We start from the raw sequence: 16,174 nt of genomic DNA on the forward strand, positions 1-16,174 counted from the left end.
CATGTTTAGCTGCGGATATCTGCAAAACAGGTTATAGTGCTAAAGTTGGAGGCTAAAGAATGGTAATGCAGTAATGATACAGATACTCTGATTTAGCTCACTTGTCCTGTTCCAGGGGGGACAGTTGCAAGCTGTGCAGTCAGGACACAAAACTGTATCATGGGAACTCATAAGGCCATATACTACTTGGCACAGGCTTTATCCTGCTAGAACTGGCTCACATATAATTTTTTTAGGAGCAAGCTTCAGGAGCAAGATCAATCTCTAAAGCAGAAAGTGTGTGTGTGTGTGTGTGTGTGTTATATTGTCCTCTTTATGACTCTGCTGAGTTTGGTGTTGACATTTGAAACTTTCTAGCATAAATAAATTTTATTAGGGCATGTTGTAAATCACATACGTCTCAATGCTGGCACGTCTGCAGTGAATGCGCAGCAGAGCTGTGGGGCAGAGAGGGCCCATGCGAACCACTGCAGCTGAGCATTCCCCTCTGCACACTGGGAACTGCTTCGCCCAGAGAGATTTACATGAAGTGACATTGTAATGAGATGTGTTGGTGGTGTATGTTTGGGTTTCTAAACATTTTTGCATCTGTTATGAAACATCTACAGTTTTTCCTTGTCAAAACCTAAGTTAGGACAGAAAACGGGTCGGCTGGGGTCAGACAGCAGATGGAAATGGTTTCAAAGAATACAACAGCATAAAAGGCGGTATTGTGGAGTAAAGTGGGGGAAATAAACCCCATGCATCAAAATACAGTGACATGTGTTTATAATATGTCATTATTTTACTGGACCCAGTTCTCCCCACCCCAATGATTTAAAAGCTGCTAACTTCAGTCAAGTACCTCACTAGACTTATCCGAAGGATCCTGACCCCTCATTTCATGGGGTCTTAAAGTTGTTGGTTTTTTTAATCCACAGTAAGTAGGAACACTGGTGGATTGAGCTAAGAAACAGAGTTGGAGACTGATGCGGCTGGTCAGTTTTTAATGTGGGCAGCTTCACTTGCACTTTGACAGATCTAACCAAGGCAGTGTAAATGCCCTTACTCCTCCTTGCAGTATTGGCAAATAGTGAGAGGCAAACCCAGCTTCTGTGTAATGTTGGCAATATGTTGATAATATAAGCTCTTTAGCCCTTTCCACATGAAGCTTCTGGTGGGTCATCTAGAAGCCGGATAACCTTGGCATATGCTGTTGCTGGTACACATGTCAGCAAATGATCCTAGTTAATTATATGTATCACACACTGTAATACACATGAACCACTGTTACCAATACAGCGGTTTCCATGGGTTTTATCCAGTGAAGCCATCCCACTAGCACATTGGGACTTCCTCTGTGTCTCCCCAAACCCACACACACACATGCAATCTACTCTGGAGGAACCCCTAGAACAGACTTAGGGACGGCAGAGAGGGTGGCATGCAAGGAGAGGAAGTCTCATTGTGCAGGTGGAAATCCTTGAGGTAACAGGAGGACTTTGTTGGATACAACCCCATGCCTTGAATGTGCTATTGCATGTCTGTGTTTTAAAGGGCAAGGTGCATATAATTGCAAGGTTGCATATTACATTCTTAAACTGATGCCAATATTATGCCCAGATCAGATAGCAAATGAACTAATCATTAAGTCAAGGAAATAACAATGGATTCTTCCTGTTTTTCTCTCTCTAGGACTCGCCTACGAATAAACTGTTGTATGCCAAGGAGATTCCTGAGTATAGAAAAATAGTGCAGAGGTATTACAAACAGATCCATGACATGCCACCTCTCAGTGAACAGGAAATGAATGCACACTTGGCAGAGGAATCCAGGGTAAGAAATCAGCTCTGCCACTCAGAGCAGTAGCTTATGACATCAGCATCCCATATTGTGGGAGCAAATGTTTTTAGTTATGTCCAGTATATAGAACATTGGCTTCAAATCTATATGAATATAAGTTCTGTAGCCAAAAGATGCTAAGTGATATTATTTAGAGTAACATTGGGGGGGGGGGGTTCCTCAAACAAATCCATGCATGAGCCAAAGCAAGTATAAATCAAAGGATTGACCTTGGTTTCCTTTTTTTCTCCTGCAACTCTGAAGTTATGTATGTCACATATTAATTAACTAACTTAGAAGAGAACCAGAGTTCAAATATGCTGATGTTAGCTTACAGCGCAATGAAATCCAAGTACCATTTTAGTGTAATTGATTTCTGTCAAACAGGATGGATATCATTTTGTGTATGTTGATTAATAGTCTTCCCCTGTTTGTTTTATCCTTTATGAAGAAATATCGGAATGAGTTTAACACCAATGTTGCCATGACTGAAATTTACAAATATGCCAAGAGATACCGCAGCCAGGTAAGCTGTTTCCCCCTTTCGTTGCCAATTCACATGACCTTGTGCTGTTGACCTGGGTTGAATGCAAACAGGCTCTGTTTGCATGGATGGTTGAAACAGTCGTATGAAATTTCAACATGTGCCCTCTGCACTGAAGCTTAACCACAAGTCCATATCCTTGTCCTTCAGTGCATGGTCTTAATCAAGTCATTGACAACCAGCTATCAGAAAGATTTTTCTTATTGTGTCATTGATGCAGACCCAAGGTGGAGAACCGATTTGAGCCCAAGTGCTGAATTCAGATTTGGCCAACCTTCTACGGCACACATTGCAGTGGTGGGACAGGGGTAAATGCAACCTCTCAAAAGTAAAAAAGAAGCACATTTATTTCCCCTCTCCCCATTGTCACAAACACATGCACCAGGCATGCAAGCACACTGCGCATTCTCCCTTTCTGTGTCTCTCACACACATGCAGGCAGGCACACACTTTCACACACAGGCACACAACCATCCATGCATACAAAAGTGTTCAGTATTTCCAGCCCTCTCCAGGCCATTGGATGGGAGTATCTAGAAAGATCTGTAAAGAGCAAGCAGAGGGATTTTATATCTCCCAATCTGAGCTCTAAGCATGACAGTGCTAAAATAATACGAGGCCGCATTTCTCTACCCACAGCTTCCAGTGCCGGGGTGGATCATAGAATTGTAAAGTTGGAAGCTATCCCAAGGGCCATTTAGTCCAACCCCCTGCAATGCAGGGATCACAACATGTGATGTGGGCTGTGGCTCCCCCATTTGGCCCACAAGGCCATTTCTTCCAAGCCACACCCACCTCAGCACTGGAAAAGCTGGCCGTGTGAGGGAGCCACAGGCAGAGGTTCCCCATCCCTGATCTAGATGCACAGTGAAGCCAGCCATATGACTGATTCACAAACTTAGTCCAATAAGGCCATATCTCAGCATGCATTAATCAACTCTAAAAGGAGTTAATGACTTCTAATAATTCTTTTTTTTTTTTATAAGATTTTATTATTTTCCAATAAGACAAAGAAAAAACAAAATACAACATCAACACAAAACATAATAAACAATAAACATAATCAACATAAAAACAATAACAACAATAAAGGCATAAAAAGAACATATACAAACCTTAACCTCTATCTATCTTTATACATTTCTTGTTTCTAACTTCTCTATTTGGGGACTTCCCCCGTTCCCTCCCCTGTCTTCAAAAAACGAATACTTCTTCAAGGTAGCTTTATATATTATTCAATTAACATTTACCCAAATTTTAATATACTTAGCTTTTACTTAGTCAAATATCTTAATAACTATGTATCTTATCTTAACGACCTATCTTCACATATTTTGACACATACATCTTTCACATAACAAATTCCTCTTACCATTTATATCTAACACATATCTACCAAAGCCGATATTCTGTCTAATTCTGCTCAAATATTCAGTTTAACTGATTTAACTAAATAGTCTTTGAATTTTTTCCACTCCTGTGACACCTTCCCCTCCCTCTGGTCCCGGACTCTGGCGGTCAGTTCTGCGAGTTCCATATATTCCATCATCTTCATCTGCCATTCCTCCACCGTTGGTATCTCTTCTCCTTTCCAAGTTCTTGCCAATAGAATTCTAGCTGCTGTTGTGGCATACATGAAAAACACTCTATCTTGACTGGGTATCTCTTCATTGGTTATGCTCAGAAGAAATGCCTCTGGTTTCTTACAAAAGGTAACTTTCATTACCTTCTTGAGCTCATTATAAATCTTATCCCAGAAAGCACTTACCGCTGGGCACAACCACCACATATGAAAGAAGGTACCTTTCGCATGTTTACATTTCCAACATACATCTGACATTTTGGTATTCATCTTGGCAATCTTAACTGGTGTCAAATACCATCTATAAACCATTTTCATTATGTTTTCTCTTAAACCATGACAAGCAGTAAATTTGATACCTTTCTGCCACAATCTCTCCCAGTCATCCATCATAATATTGTGTCCTACATCTTTTGCCCAGTCTATCATTGACGATTTAACCAATTCATCTTTTGTATGCCACTCTAGCAAAAGATTGTACATTTTGGAAAGGTTTTTAAAGTTTGATTCTATCAGTTCTGTTTCCAGTTTTGATTTTTCTACTTGAAAACCAACTTTTTTGTCCATTTTGAATATTTCATGAACCTGGTGATAATGCAGCCAGTCGGGGACCTGACTTTTTACTTGATCATAGCTTTTTAGCTTAAAAGAGTCCCCTTCCTGCTGCAATATGTCCATATATCTTAACCAGTTTGCAGACATATTCGGTCTCTTATATGCCTTGGCCTCCACTGGAGAGATCCATCTAGGAGTCTTTCTCTCAAGCAGATCTTTGTATCTAGTCCAAACCTGATATAGGGATTTTCTAACTATATGAGACTTAAAAGTTCTGTGGATTTTAACCTTGTCATACCAAAGGTATGCATGCCAACCAAACATGTTGTCATGTCCCTCCAAGTCCAACACATCAACGTTCTCTAATTTAAACCAATCCTTTAACCAGCAAAAGGCCGCAGCTTCAAAATAGAGCCTTAAGTCCGGCAGGGCAAAGCCTCCTCTCTCTTTAGAGTCTGTTAAAATCTTAAATTTTATTCTTGGCTTTTTGCCCTGCCATATAAATTTCGATAGGTCCTTTTGCCATTTCTTAAAGCAGTCTAGTTTGTCCAAAATTGGTATGGCTTGGAATAAAAACAGCATCCTTGGTAGGACATTCATTTTAACCACTGCTATTCTTCCCATTAGCGACAGTTTAAGTCTTGTCCAAATCTCCATATCTTTTTTTATCTCCATCCACAATTTTTCGTAGTTATCCTTATACAGGTTCAGGTTCTTGTTTGTGAGATTGATACCTAGATATTTTACGGATTTAACAAAATTGAGGCCTGTGGCTTCTTGTATTCTTTGGATCTGTTCTGCACTCAAATTTTTACCTAAAACCTTGGTTTTCTGCTTATTTAATTTAAAGCCAGCTACAAGTCCAAATTGTTCAATTAATTCCAAGGCTCTGGGGACACTGCTTTCTGGTTCTTGCAGGGATAACATCAAATCGTCTGCGAAGGCGCGTAATTTGTATTCCTTCTCTCCCACTTTAATTCCTTTTGTCTGTTTGTCTTTCCGAATCATATTTAGAAGGACTTCCAGGACCGTAATAAAAAGTAAGGGGGAGATAGGGCACCCTTGTCTTGTTCCTTTCTCTACTTCGATCTCCTCCGATATCACACTGTTTACAATGACTTTTGCTCTTTGTTCTGTATAAATGGCCTTAATGCCATTTAAAAAATTTTCTCCAACTCCCATCTTTTCCAAATTCTTTTTCATGAATGTCCAGGATACTTTATCAAAAGCTTTCTCTGCATCAACAAACAATAGTGCCGCATCTGTATTTATGTCTCTCTCCAGTTTTTCTAAAATGTCCACAATAATTCTCGTATTATTGCTTATTTGTCTTCCTGGCAAGAAACCTGCTTGGTCTCTATGTATATAGTCTTTCAACACTCTTTTCAACCTTGTAGCCAAAACATTTGCAAAAATTTTATAATCCACATTCAAAAGGGAAATTGGACGATAATTTTTCATTAGAGTCTTATCTGTATCTGGTTTTGGAATCAGTGTGATAAAGGCTTCTTTCCACGTCTCTGGTGCCCTATCTCCTTCTAGTATTCTATTGCAAACTTCTCTTAACGGCTGCGATAGCCAATCTTTCAGTGTCTTATAATATTTTGCTGTTAGTCCATCCGGTCCTGGAGCCTTCCCCAATTGCATATTGTTTATTGCATCTTCTATTTCTTGCGTCGATATTGGGTGGTTGAGAGTTATTAATTTTTCCTCTGGGACTTTTTGCAATCCATTCTTTTCCAGAAATCGGTCTATCTCTACTTCTTCTATCTTCTCCTCCTTGTACAGTTGCTTGTAGAATCTCTGAAAACACCATCTGATTTCCTCCGGTTTCTCTACGTATTTTCCATTTACTACCAATTTGCTGATGACATTTGCCTTTTGTCTTTTCTTTAATTGCCAAGCTAGTAGTTTTCCACATTTATTAGCCGATTCAAATGTTCTTTGTTTCATCATTTTCACTTTCCATTCAATATCTTGGTTCATAATATTCGCATATTGGGATTGCAAGTATTTGATTTCTTTTTGGATTTTGACACATCTGGGGTGTCCTCTTAGTTCCTTTTCCTTTTCTTTGATTGATTTTAGCAATCTCTCCATTTCTGCACTTTGTTGTTTCTTCTTTTTTGCCTTTTCACTAATGAGGAATCCTCTCATAACCGCTTTACTTGCATCCCAGGCAATCCTTTTCTCCACTTCTGAAGTCCAATTAATCTGAAAATATTCTTTCATCTTTTTCGCCGCTCTTTCTACTAGCTTGGTATCTCTCATCAATGCGTCATCCATTCTCCATCTAAAAGAGTCCTTGGAAATCATTTTTAGGTTTACCTGTACCGGATTATGAATGACTTCTAATAATTCATCTAGTGGATCGCAGCTCTAAAACAAAGAAGGCCACAGGAAGCAGACCTTGCTCAGGCATCCAGCTTTTGTGATTCGGTGCTGTGCCCTTGGGGTCCTAAGCATTAGGTGAAGGTGCTGAATTTATATTGCACAGCTTTTTGTTGTTGTTGTTGCTTCTTTTTCTAGCAGACCTGTGTTACTGCTGGTTAAAAAACAACAACAACCAACCATTGTCAAGCACTTTGCTTCAAATGCCAGCTTTTAAAATCCACAAATGGGTTTTAAAAGGACAATGGAGTTTCCACACACACAAAAATAAACCTACTGTAATTTGAACACTTCTTAAATTAAAACCTTACTACCACCAGCTGAAATTTCCATCCAGTTGCAAGTCCTGCACATCAGGATTGCACAGCAAAGGTTGAGATATGTGATCAAAACTGTATCCAAAATCGGGAGATGTTGTTTTTATTCAGTAGAAAGCACACAACTGTTCAGCCGTGTACCAGAGAGTTATAATTTTAAAGCATTTGTATCCAAGTACACCTGCTGTTGCTATGTTATTTGAACAATGACAAGGTTGGGCAGTGTGCAGGGTGACAATTTTGCCATCTTCCCACATTAAGAAGCCAAATGGGTAGAGAGCCCAAATCCCACTTGGGTTAGTGTTTGGGAAGTAGTTTGCTAGGTCCCTGTCCCTTTTTATGATATGATTTGATATCATACTGGCACAATTTTCTGAACTTTGTCATAAATTATATGAAGACATCAGAGGCAACATTTAAAGATAAAACAAATTCATTCAGGATATTGTATAATCCAAAAAATGAGAAGCAATCCATACAAACAGAATGTCAAGCACAATGATGACAGATGAGATTCATTGTGGATGTGAAACATATTGCACCTTGGAACAAGTAATTCTAACTATGTTTAGAAACAAACAGATCCTGGTGTTATTCTAACTGCTCAGGAGATAGCCTTGCTTGTCATAATGTTAAACGGCCATTAACACACCAACTCAGAGAAACAGCAAACCCAAAGTCGTAAGTCCAGTGTATTAAAGAAAGTCATATTAGGGACGTGTTTAGCAGTTACTTATTCACAAAGCTTAGCGGGTTTTGAGGGCATGATACTTCAGGAAGAGACTACATTACGTGGATATTAAAAACAACAAGCCTATCTTACAAGTCAATTAGTGCCAAAGCAATTTAATATGTAGTAATTTAAAACATCAGTATTTCAAACATATTGGGTGGAATTCAGGTAAGGAGTCTGCCAGCAGAAGCCCTGCACAAGGACTTCCACTTGTGCAATGGCACTGTTCTTCCCTCCTCCCTCCCATGCACCCAAAAATCGGCTTGCAGGAGTCAGGAGAACCCCCAGAACAGCAGGCGGGGGGGGGGGTAGAAGGGGTTGTTTAGTCTCACAAGCTGAAATGCTTGCCCTGACAGAACACTTGCATTAGTGAGACGTTGATTTCTCCCCTTGCCTAAGAGAGATCATGCAAATTAATAATGCAAAACAATTGTATTAAACAAGTAAAACATGGTGTTGCTTTTCTACAAAAATAGTAGTAATAAGCATAAAATGTTTGGCAGACAGGGGGCTGTTTTATTAAGTCACATAACTCATACACCTATGATTCAGTTACTAAATGTATTCACTTATCATAGGCAAGAATCTGTATATCGGAATATGGGTGAAAGCTATGAGAACTGCAGTATGAGGATGAAATTCAAATGCAATGGGTAAAATCCATTAGTCATTCTCAGAGTAGACCCAGTGAAAGCAATTTATTTTAGTGGGTCTCCTCCGAGTGTGACTATCGTTGGCAATGTGATAAATGCAGGATTTGTAGAATCACAGTTTTCCATTACTTCTAGGAAACTGTGGTTTATGCTCTAACTACAATACAGGCATTCAAACCAGGGTTACAAACCCTGGTTTGCAATCAAGTGGCAGTATGCTGTTCACAAAGTAGGGAGACAAGAGGCTGAGCTTAAACCGAGAACGATAGTACCCTTCTATAAAGAGCGCCTGCAGAGTATTTAGGAATTAGGGTGGTAAATGATGTGGAAGAGGGTAAAATGAAGGTGAATGGTGGAGAATCGAAATTATGGGAAATGTTGCTGTGGGAGAGGAGGGAATAGATGGACTTAAACAGATGTGTGATTTAGGCTCTTGAACGACATGAAATTATTTGGCAGGGAAACCATTATTTGTTTGTAAGTCCTGGAATACTTTCCGGAGGATAAGCCCCTTTAAACTCAGCGGCACTTACTCCTGAGAGTATGGATTGCACTGCACATGCATGGGATTGCACTGGCGAAATGCAAGGATCTCAAACCCTGCAATCTCAAATCTTGGTGGTGTTGTTTTCCTTTCTTTCAATCCTTCTTCCCACAGATAGTGAATGCGCTGGACGCCAACCCCATGACGAGGCGCACACAGCTGCAGCACAAATTTGAGCAAGTGATTGCACTCATGGAAGACAACATTTACGAATGCTGCAGCGAGGCATAGGTGGCAATCTGGACTTTGCTCCACGTCTAGAAGTGGCCTTCTCTACAGTGCACTGTCCTTTAGGGAACACCTTTTCAAAGTATCTGTGTGTGTCAATATGCAGCCTGTTGTATGTATGTGATGATAAAGAAACCAACTTGATGGTGCGTCTGTCTGGCCAGTCTCCTTGAACCATCAGGCGACGGGAGGGTTTGGCCACCAAACAGCTTGAAATCCCTTATGTGATCTGCACTGCACGGCACCCATAATTTATTTGATCTTTCAGACAGAGGCACAATAGTTGCGCCGCCAAATGTAGTAGTTCCTTCTAAAGAGCTCCTACTTGTATTCAAAGTGGCCGTCTTTCCTTTTATTCATTTTCCCAGAGAGACTCTTGTAAACCAGAGCTCAGGGTATGGAAACAATGCTGAGGTGGTTTGGAGAAAAGCAGAGAGACATCTCAGGGAACACTGAATGAAGGTTTCAAAAGGCCCTTGGAGCAACAGGGGAACTCCCCACCCCCTGCAAAACAGTGCCCCCTCTCCCTTCTGTGTACTTTAAATATCAGGGAACCCATTTACTGTACACAGCCTGCTGCATTAGATGTATTTTGTGCCTTTTATTTTTGTACTGTACATGGAAACATAACCACATCTTCATCCGAGGCTGAACAGAGGTGGGGAACTCACAGGCTAGACAATGCAGTTGCTTCCTAAGTAGTCATGAGACATGTGAAAGCACTTTATCCCCCAAACGGAAGTGGCTGTTACCTTGCTGGAGGGATCATTATTGTGTAGCAGACAATGTTGAAAAAGAACAAATCAGTGCAGCTGTTCCCGCTTCCCAGATGTTTATGCACACTGAACTGCAGTCGACAAATTCCCCTCTAAATGCCCATCTGGCTCCAGGAATAATTTTTCCCTAGAAGGAGAAATATATACACACACACACACTTCGGGGGTCAAAGGGATGCACTTCCTTCCCTTTGTTCTGCCCCCTACAATTTTAGAGGGAATGTACAAAGCTGAACTCTTGGCTCACCATAAATCCACAATTGGCTTTAACGCAAGACCACTGGTAGCTTCACAAAAGCAAAAAACAGAAGTTTCATAAGGTAACATCCTTTAATGCAGTATCCTATATTTGCCAGCATCATTAAAGTATCATTTGGTTTTTAACATAAAGCCCCTTAACTGTTTCCCGTATGCCTTTACACTGACTACAGTAGGAAGCATTATTTTTTCTCAACTGTGAGGAAGATACACAGTAGTCCTAGCTCTCTTGTCTCTCTCTGAATTCCTCTTTGGTATAATAGGTAACTGCCTGAAGGCAATGGCTGTTGCATACAACAAAATCCAGATTTACAGTGAGAACTGAAGCCAGCTGATGCTGCTTACAATGCCAAGGTCACAAACTGCCAAATAATGCTTAAAAAAATACACTACCTCATCAAAGGCAAGGTCTAAAGGGGAGTTGCCGCAGTTTATGAGGCTAAGATTTGATCACTTGGGTAGGAATTGAGCAGTTTATTTTCCCCCATTGCAATATTGTTGTGGGTAGTTATCCTTTGTCAAGTATATCAGAAATGCATAGTGTAGTATATTATGTGGGGAACCGACATGTCATGATGGATTTTATATATTGGTATATTAAAACTACAGATTTTATCCAGTGCAAAAAATAAAGAGGAATATAAGACATGAAAAAGACAGAATTGCAGAAGATTACGCTTACTGAGGAAATCTACATCTGTTTGCTGAGAAAGTGGCTGCAGAAGAGAAACTTTAAGGATGTAGCTGGGCTACATTTAACCTAGAAAGAGATTTTTTCTTCTTCAAAATTCTTTTCTTTTCTTTTCTTTTTTGAACTGTGAAGAGCTGCCAGTTACACACATACAGAGAAGGCTGACTCAGGAATGTGAAAAGAGAGTCTGCTGGACCACCAGTTGTGGGGAGGAGGAGAGAGCTGAAGGAAAACAGAGACAGGATTAGAGATTTTTTTCTAGCCCAGTCAGTGCAGACAGCTGTAATTTTGGAAAGCATCAGCACGGTTTCAGCACTTAATTGGGTTTGCAGAAAGCCACTGTCTGGACAGGCCACCAGGCCAGAGGGACCGATCTCTGTATCCCCCTCACATATTACTATATCCTGAATGTGTGTGTGTGTGCGTGTGCGTGTGTGTGTGTGCGTGCTCTAAGTAATGTGCTTGGCAGCATATGTGTATCATGGCATATGCTTTATTATTTAATTCTTTGTCCAAATAATTGCTACAACCATTGAAATGAATTGTCTACAAACTAGAAGCTGAGGGTTGGTGTTGTTGCCCAGAACCCAACTCCATTGTAATATATTTTTAATTCTGTCATGTTCTTTGTGGGTGTGTTTTCCCCCTACCTGCTGTTTAATGGAAGTGGCAGAATCTTTGGTGGGAAATATCTTTGTAATAAAACAAGGTGATCAAATTAGTGTCGGAGTGTTTCCATTCATAAAACTTTGGGAGAGGAACAAAAGTCAACTGGAACATCATGTTTCCAGCTTCAGTATGAAACTTCACTCACCCCCACGATGAAAGCCACTAAAAAGTATGTGAGAATATGTCCGTTTCTAAACTGGACTCTTAAGAAGAAACAACCCAGCTACCTGCTCCAGTCTTGAGGAAGAGGGCTTTGGGTTCTGGTAATACAAGACTGAACTGAAAATCTCTTAAACTGTGGGCTATTGGTCTGGGTAATTGGACCAAAGCAGGATTAGGCTGGTGTCTTCCCCTCCCCTTGCCTGCTTCCCTTAGTCTGACAGAAGGGATCCTTAGAAGGCAGAGGTACCGCTATCATGTATAGAAGAATAGGCAAGCTCTGGAGCTCTCACCACCACATGCCATGTTGTGTCTCCCTCCAGCTCCTTTGCAAAAACATGCCTAGTGGAACAGTCCTTGGTTTGTTATCTCTACATCACTACATGGCAGATTCACTGATCAGTTCAGATTGCCTCTTGGGCTTCACTGTCTGCCACAACCAGGCCCTGGGAGAATCCCTTGATAATTAAATCAAGGTGGTTTTTTTCTAGCCAGGGAATGGGGGATGGCACTTGGTAGATTGTCTTCTTTGGTGCCACTCTTAAAAGTAGAGAGCTCTCAGGTTTGAACTTGGGGGTTTTATACCCTGTAGGCTTTCAGGCCCACACTCCTTTAGCCTCCACAGCTCCCTTGCTGCTCCTTTCTTCTGTCCCTTGTAATCCACTCCCTATTCATTCTTCTGCCCTTTGTGAACCCCGAGTCTTGACTAGCCTTCCTAGTGCTTCAGGTTCAACATTTCACTTCTTGACAACAGCCTGTTGCAGGTTGCCTGCCCCCACTCAGCTATCTGCCAGGGCCTCTGCTTGCTAACCTGTGCTACCAGCAGGTAAAGAATTTAACTGACTATTTCCTTGTTTGGCGATTTGATTTAAAGGTGCCACAACCCCCGCACCCAATCAATTATGGGTTTTATAATTGATAGACGTGAGAATTAACCATGGGCAATTTACTTACAGCTTATTCACCAAGACTGAATTGGAGGAGAAAAAATGACACTAAAAATCCCAAAGTTAGTGGTAGCATCTGGCAGAAAAACAGATTGGCATTCAAAGGGAAAGGCACATAACAGCTCTTTAAGTGGTACAATATGCTTTTGACAGACAAAAGGCCACAGGGTTTTGGATCAAAAGTTAGCTAGCAGACTGGTCCAAGGTGGCTCCTTCAAGTCAAAGTGTATGGTACACGAAGCTACCGAAGAGATTTTGGTGCCTATTAAATAAATAATCCTTTCTACAAGCACCACTCCCTGTCCCTGGCAGGAAAAACCAACAACAACAACAACAAATTTGTTGCACTTCCATGATATCAAAATGCCCAAGGAAGCCACTTCCTTGTGCCTATGGTAGGGCCAGCCTTGCTCAGAATAAAGTGAGAAACTGCTTTTTTTAATGTGGGAATTGCTGCTCTCACTTCAAGCACTGGATTTATGGAACATCATTCATCGCCACTTCTTGAGATATTGGGGATTGTTAACTTTGCACATCACAGACCGAGCACCCAGAATGGTAACTGAGAGGTGCAGATATACAATGGTCCATAGAGGCTCAGTGCATTGTGATGATAATACTATGGTCACCATTATGCCTTCAAACATGGGATAGAAGAGAGGATATTGTCCAGTGAAGTGGTTCATGTGAGAAAAGCTAAACCTGCTGAAATTCATTCCTTTGCAAAAGAAAGGTTTGGAGTCCTCTCCTCTGCATCTGGTCATCCTTAACAGACACCTCAGCTTCCTTAGCAGACACATCAGACAGATAAGCTTCCACCTGTTTACTGTATTTTACACCAGAAATAATAATCTTGTTTGGATGTCCAGCTGTGTAGAAACGATGGTGTGGAGGGGAAATGCACCAGCTAATCTTGGTCTTGCCGTGGTGTTCAAGGGTCCTTTTCACGACAACAGGCTTCTGTACGCACCTTGGGGAGATGAAGGGTAGGAATAATTCATATGGCAGTCTCTGTTCAAGCTTCCACCCTCATGGAACCCTTGAACATGTGAAGTAGGGCCAACAGCCATCATATTGATCCTCTCCCCCTGCAAGCAGAGGAGACTAAGAGGAGATAAAATTGCCATCTTCAAATCTCAAGGGCTGTCACATGGAGGATGCTGCAAGCTTGTTTTCTCCTGCTCCGGAGGGTAGGACACGAACCAAATCAAGTGACAAGAAAGGAGATTCTGACTAAAACCAGGAAGAACTTTCTGACAGTAAGAGCTGTTTGACAGTGGAACAGACTCCCACGCGAGGTGGTGGTCTCTCCTTCCTTGGAAGTTTTCAAGCAGAGGTTGGATGGCCATTGCCAGGTATGACTTTGTTGAGATGCCTACATCGCAGGTGGATGGACATTTGGAGGACCTTCCAACTCTACGATTCTATGATTTCTCCCATGTTGAACACTCCTGAACTATTGCAAGGAAAAAGTAGGAAGAGAAGGACATCCAACAAAGTAGATCTGTGTTGCTTCACCTATGTATATTTCAATACTTTGATGCTATAAATCACAAACAGCTGGCTAAAATACTGAAGAGGTCACATAGATAATCTCCAGTTGCTGTTATTACAATCTGATTGCCTAAAGAGAATACAATCCTCAGTCCAATTAAACCTGCATCAACCAAGATACCGAGCCAGCTTGCAGACAAGGAAAACAATTTCACTCAACTCTCACTTGAACTCTAGCTGGGGCAAACCACAATCAGTCTGTAAAGATGGCAGTTATATGTGGATACTGACAGCCATTGCCTTTCAGAAATCTCAGCAGGTGGAAGGTCTCCATCACCCCCCTTTCCACTTTTTAACATCTCTCCAAAGGAGCACTGATCTTTGACTAGGGAAGCATGGGTTGAAAACCCTCCTCTTTCCTGATATCGATTGAATAGCCTTAAGTTACGCACAGCTACTGATTTCATTATTGTAACCTGTGGTTTTTTTTTTAATTGCACTCTTCCTGTAAGGTGCTCAAGACTAGGCACTGATTGTTATTTTCACAACAATCCTGTGAGGTAGGTTAGACGCAGCAAACCGGCCAAGGTTACTCAGCATGCTTTGTGGCCGAGTGGCAATTTTAACCCAGGTTTCATGAGTTATGGGTCAAAATGTGTGTATACACAGTTAAATGTGACATGTATTTCTTTTTAACAATTGCTGATGAATGCTGAGTTTATCTTTTTCCTTTCTTTTGTTTTTTAGCAAATGGCAGGTGCAAGGAGTGGCATTAGGATCAGAACGCCAGCAGGCAGAGGGAGGAAGTTTGACCATTTCCCAGCCTGCTTCCACCCCCACCCCCTATGAAACTGCTATTTACATGGGTGCCATTGGAAACTTCCATACCACAGGTGCTTCATCAGAACTATTGCAGGGCTAAACTCACTCTCTTTGCCCGCCACAGAACTGTGACTGCAGTTTACTGTCAAAAGATACAGATAGCATGCAACATTCAATCACAAATGTTGAAAAGAAGATGCATTAATGACATGCCCCAGTTTGGTCCTAACTCCCGGTCCTAAACTCCCAACCCTGTAAGGCGCATCTCCTCACTGACTCTGCCAGTTGCATGCTTATTGTAAGTGTTTGTAGTTTGATTCATCATTGCATTAAACGGGGGCCTGCCTGTAAAGCTTATGCCAGATCTATTCCTTGATCCAGACCAGGGTTACACAATACTCCAGGCTAAGTACATTTAAGGGCTTGTGACTCCTCCAAATTGACCGATTGAGCTTTAAGAAGCGGGTTTTCACTGGGAAACCTCCAGGGCAAAAAAGGAAAAGGAAAAGGAAAGCTCAGATAAGGAGCTTTTAAATGTGGACCTGTGCCTGGAAAGAGCCTGGGGCAAATCTACTATGAAACTAATTAAGCTTAAGCTTCAGGGCTCCTAATCCAGAAGGGCCCCATAAGTGACTTTAGTCCACCTTGCATTTTTTTTTTAAAAAAAATGCTTTTTAAAGTGCATCTCACATTTTCCTACTTTCCATGCACCACATAGAATAGTTGGAAGGGACCACAAGGTCTCACGTTCTACCAACTAAGCTATAACTCGAAAACTATAAGGCACCAGGCATATTTTTATTCACACCAGTGATTTTAACATGTGAGATAACCCACTACAGCAATTTTAATCAAAATATATGATGTAGTTGCTGATTTTTTAAAATGTGATCTGTCGTGGAATAAATCCACTGAAGAAGGCAACAGTGGTTACTGCTGGTTGTGAACCCCCCCCCCCAAAAAAAATGTAGGTCCGCCACTCAGCAGAGC

At 41.2% G+C, this 16,174-nt stretch overlaps 1 protein-coding gene across 1 annotated transcript in view; it reads left to right on the top strand.

Moving 5' to 3' along the window:
• Positions 1-11,811, top strand: part of PLXND1 (plexin D1) — a 154,335-nt gene extending 142,524 nt beyond the window's left edge. The window contains 3 exon segments of the mRNA XM_033141130.1: positions 1,675-1,815; positions 2,273-2,347; positions 9,255-11,811. Coding sequence (XP_032997021.1) covers positions 1,675-1,815; positions 2,273-2,347; positions 9,255-9,371 — 333 coding nt within the window. The 3' untranslated portion in view covers positions 9,372-11,811.
• The last annotated feature ends 4,363 nt before the right edge of the window (positions 11,812-16,174 follow it).

Source organism: Lacerta agilis, chromosome 2, assembly GCF_009819535.1.
Source record: "Lacerta agilis isolate rLacAgi1 chromosome 2, rLacAgi1.pri, whole genome shotgun sequence".
NCBI classification, from domain to species: Eukaryota; Metazoa; Chordata; class Lepidosauria; order Squamata; family Lacertidae; genus Lacerta; species Lacerta agilis.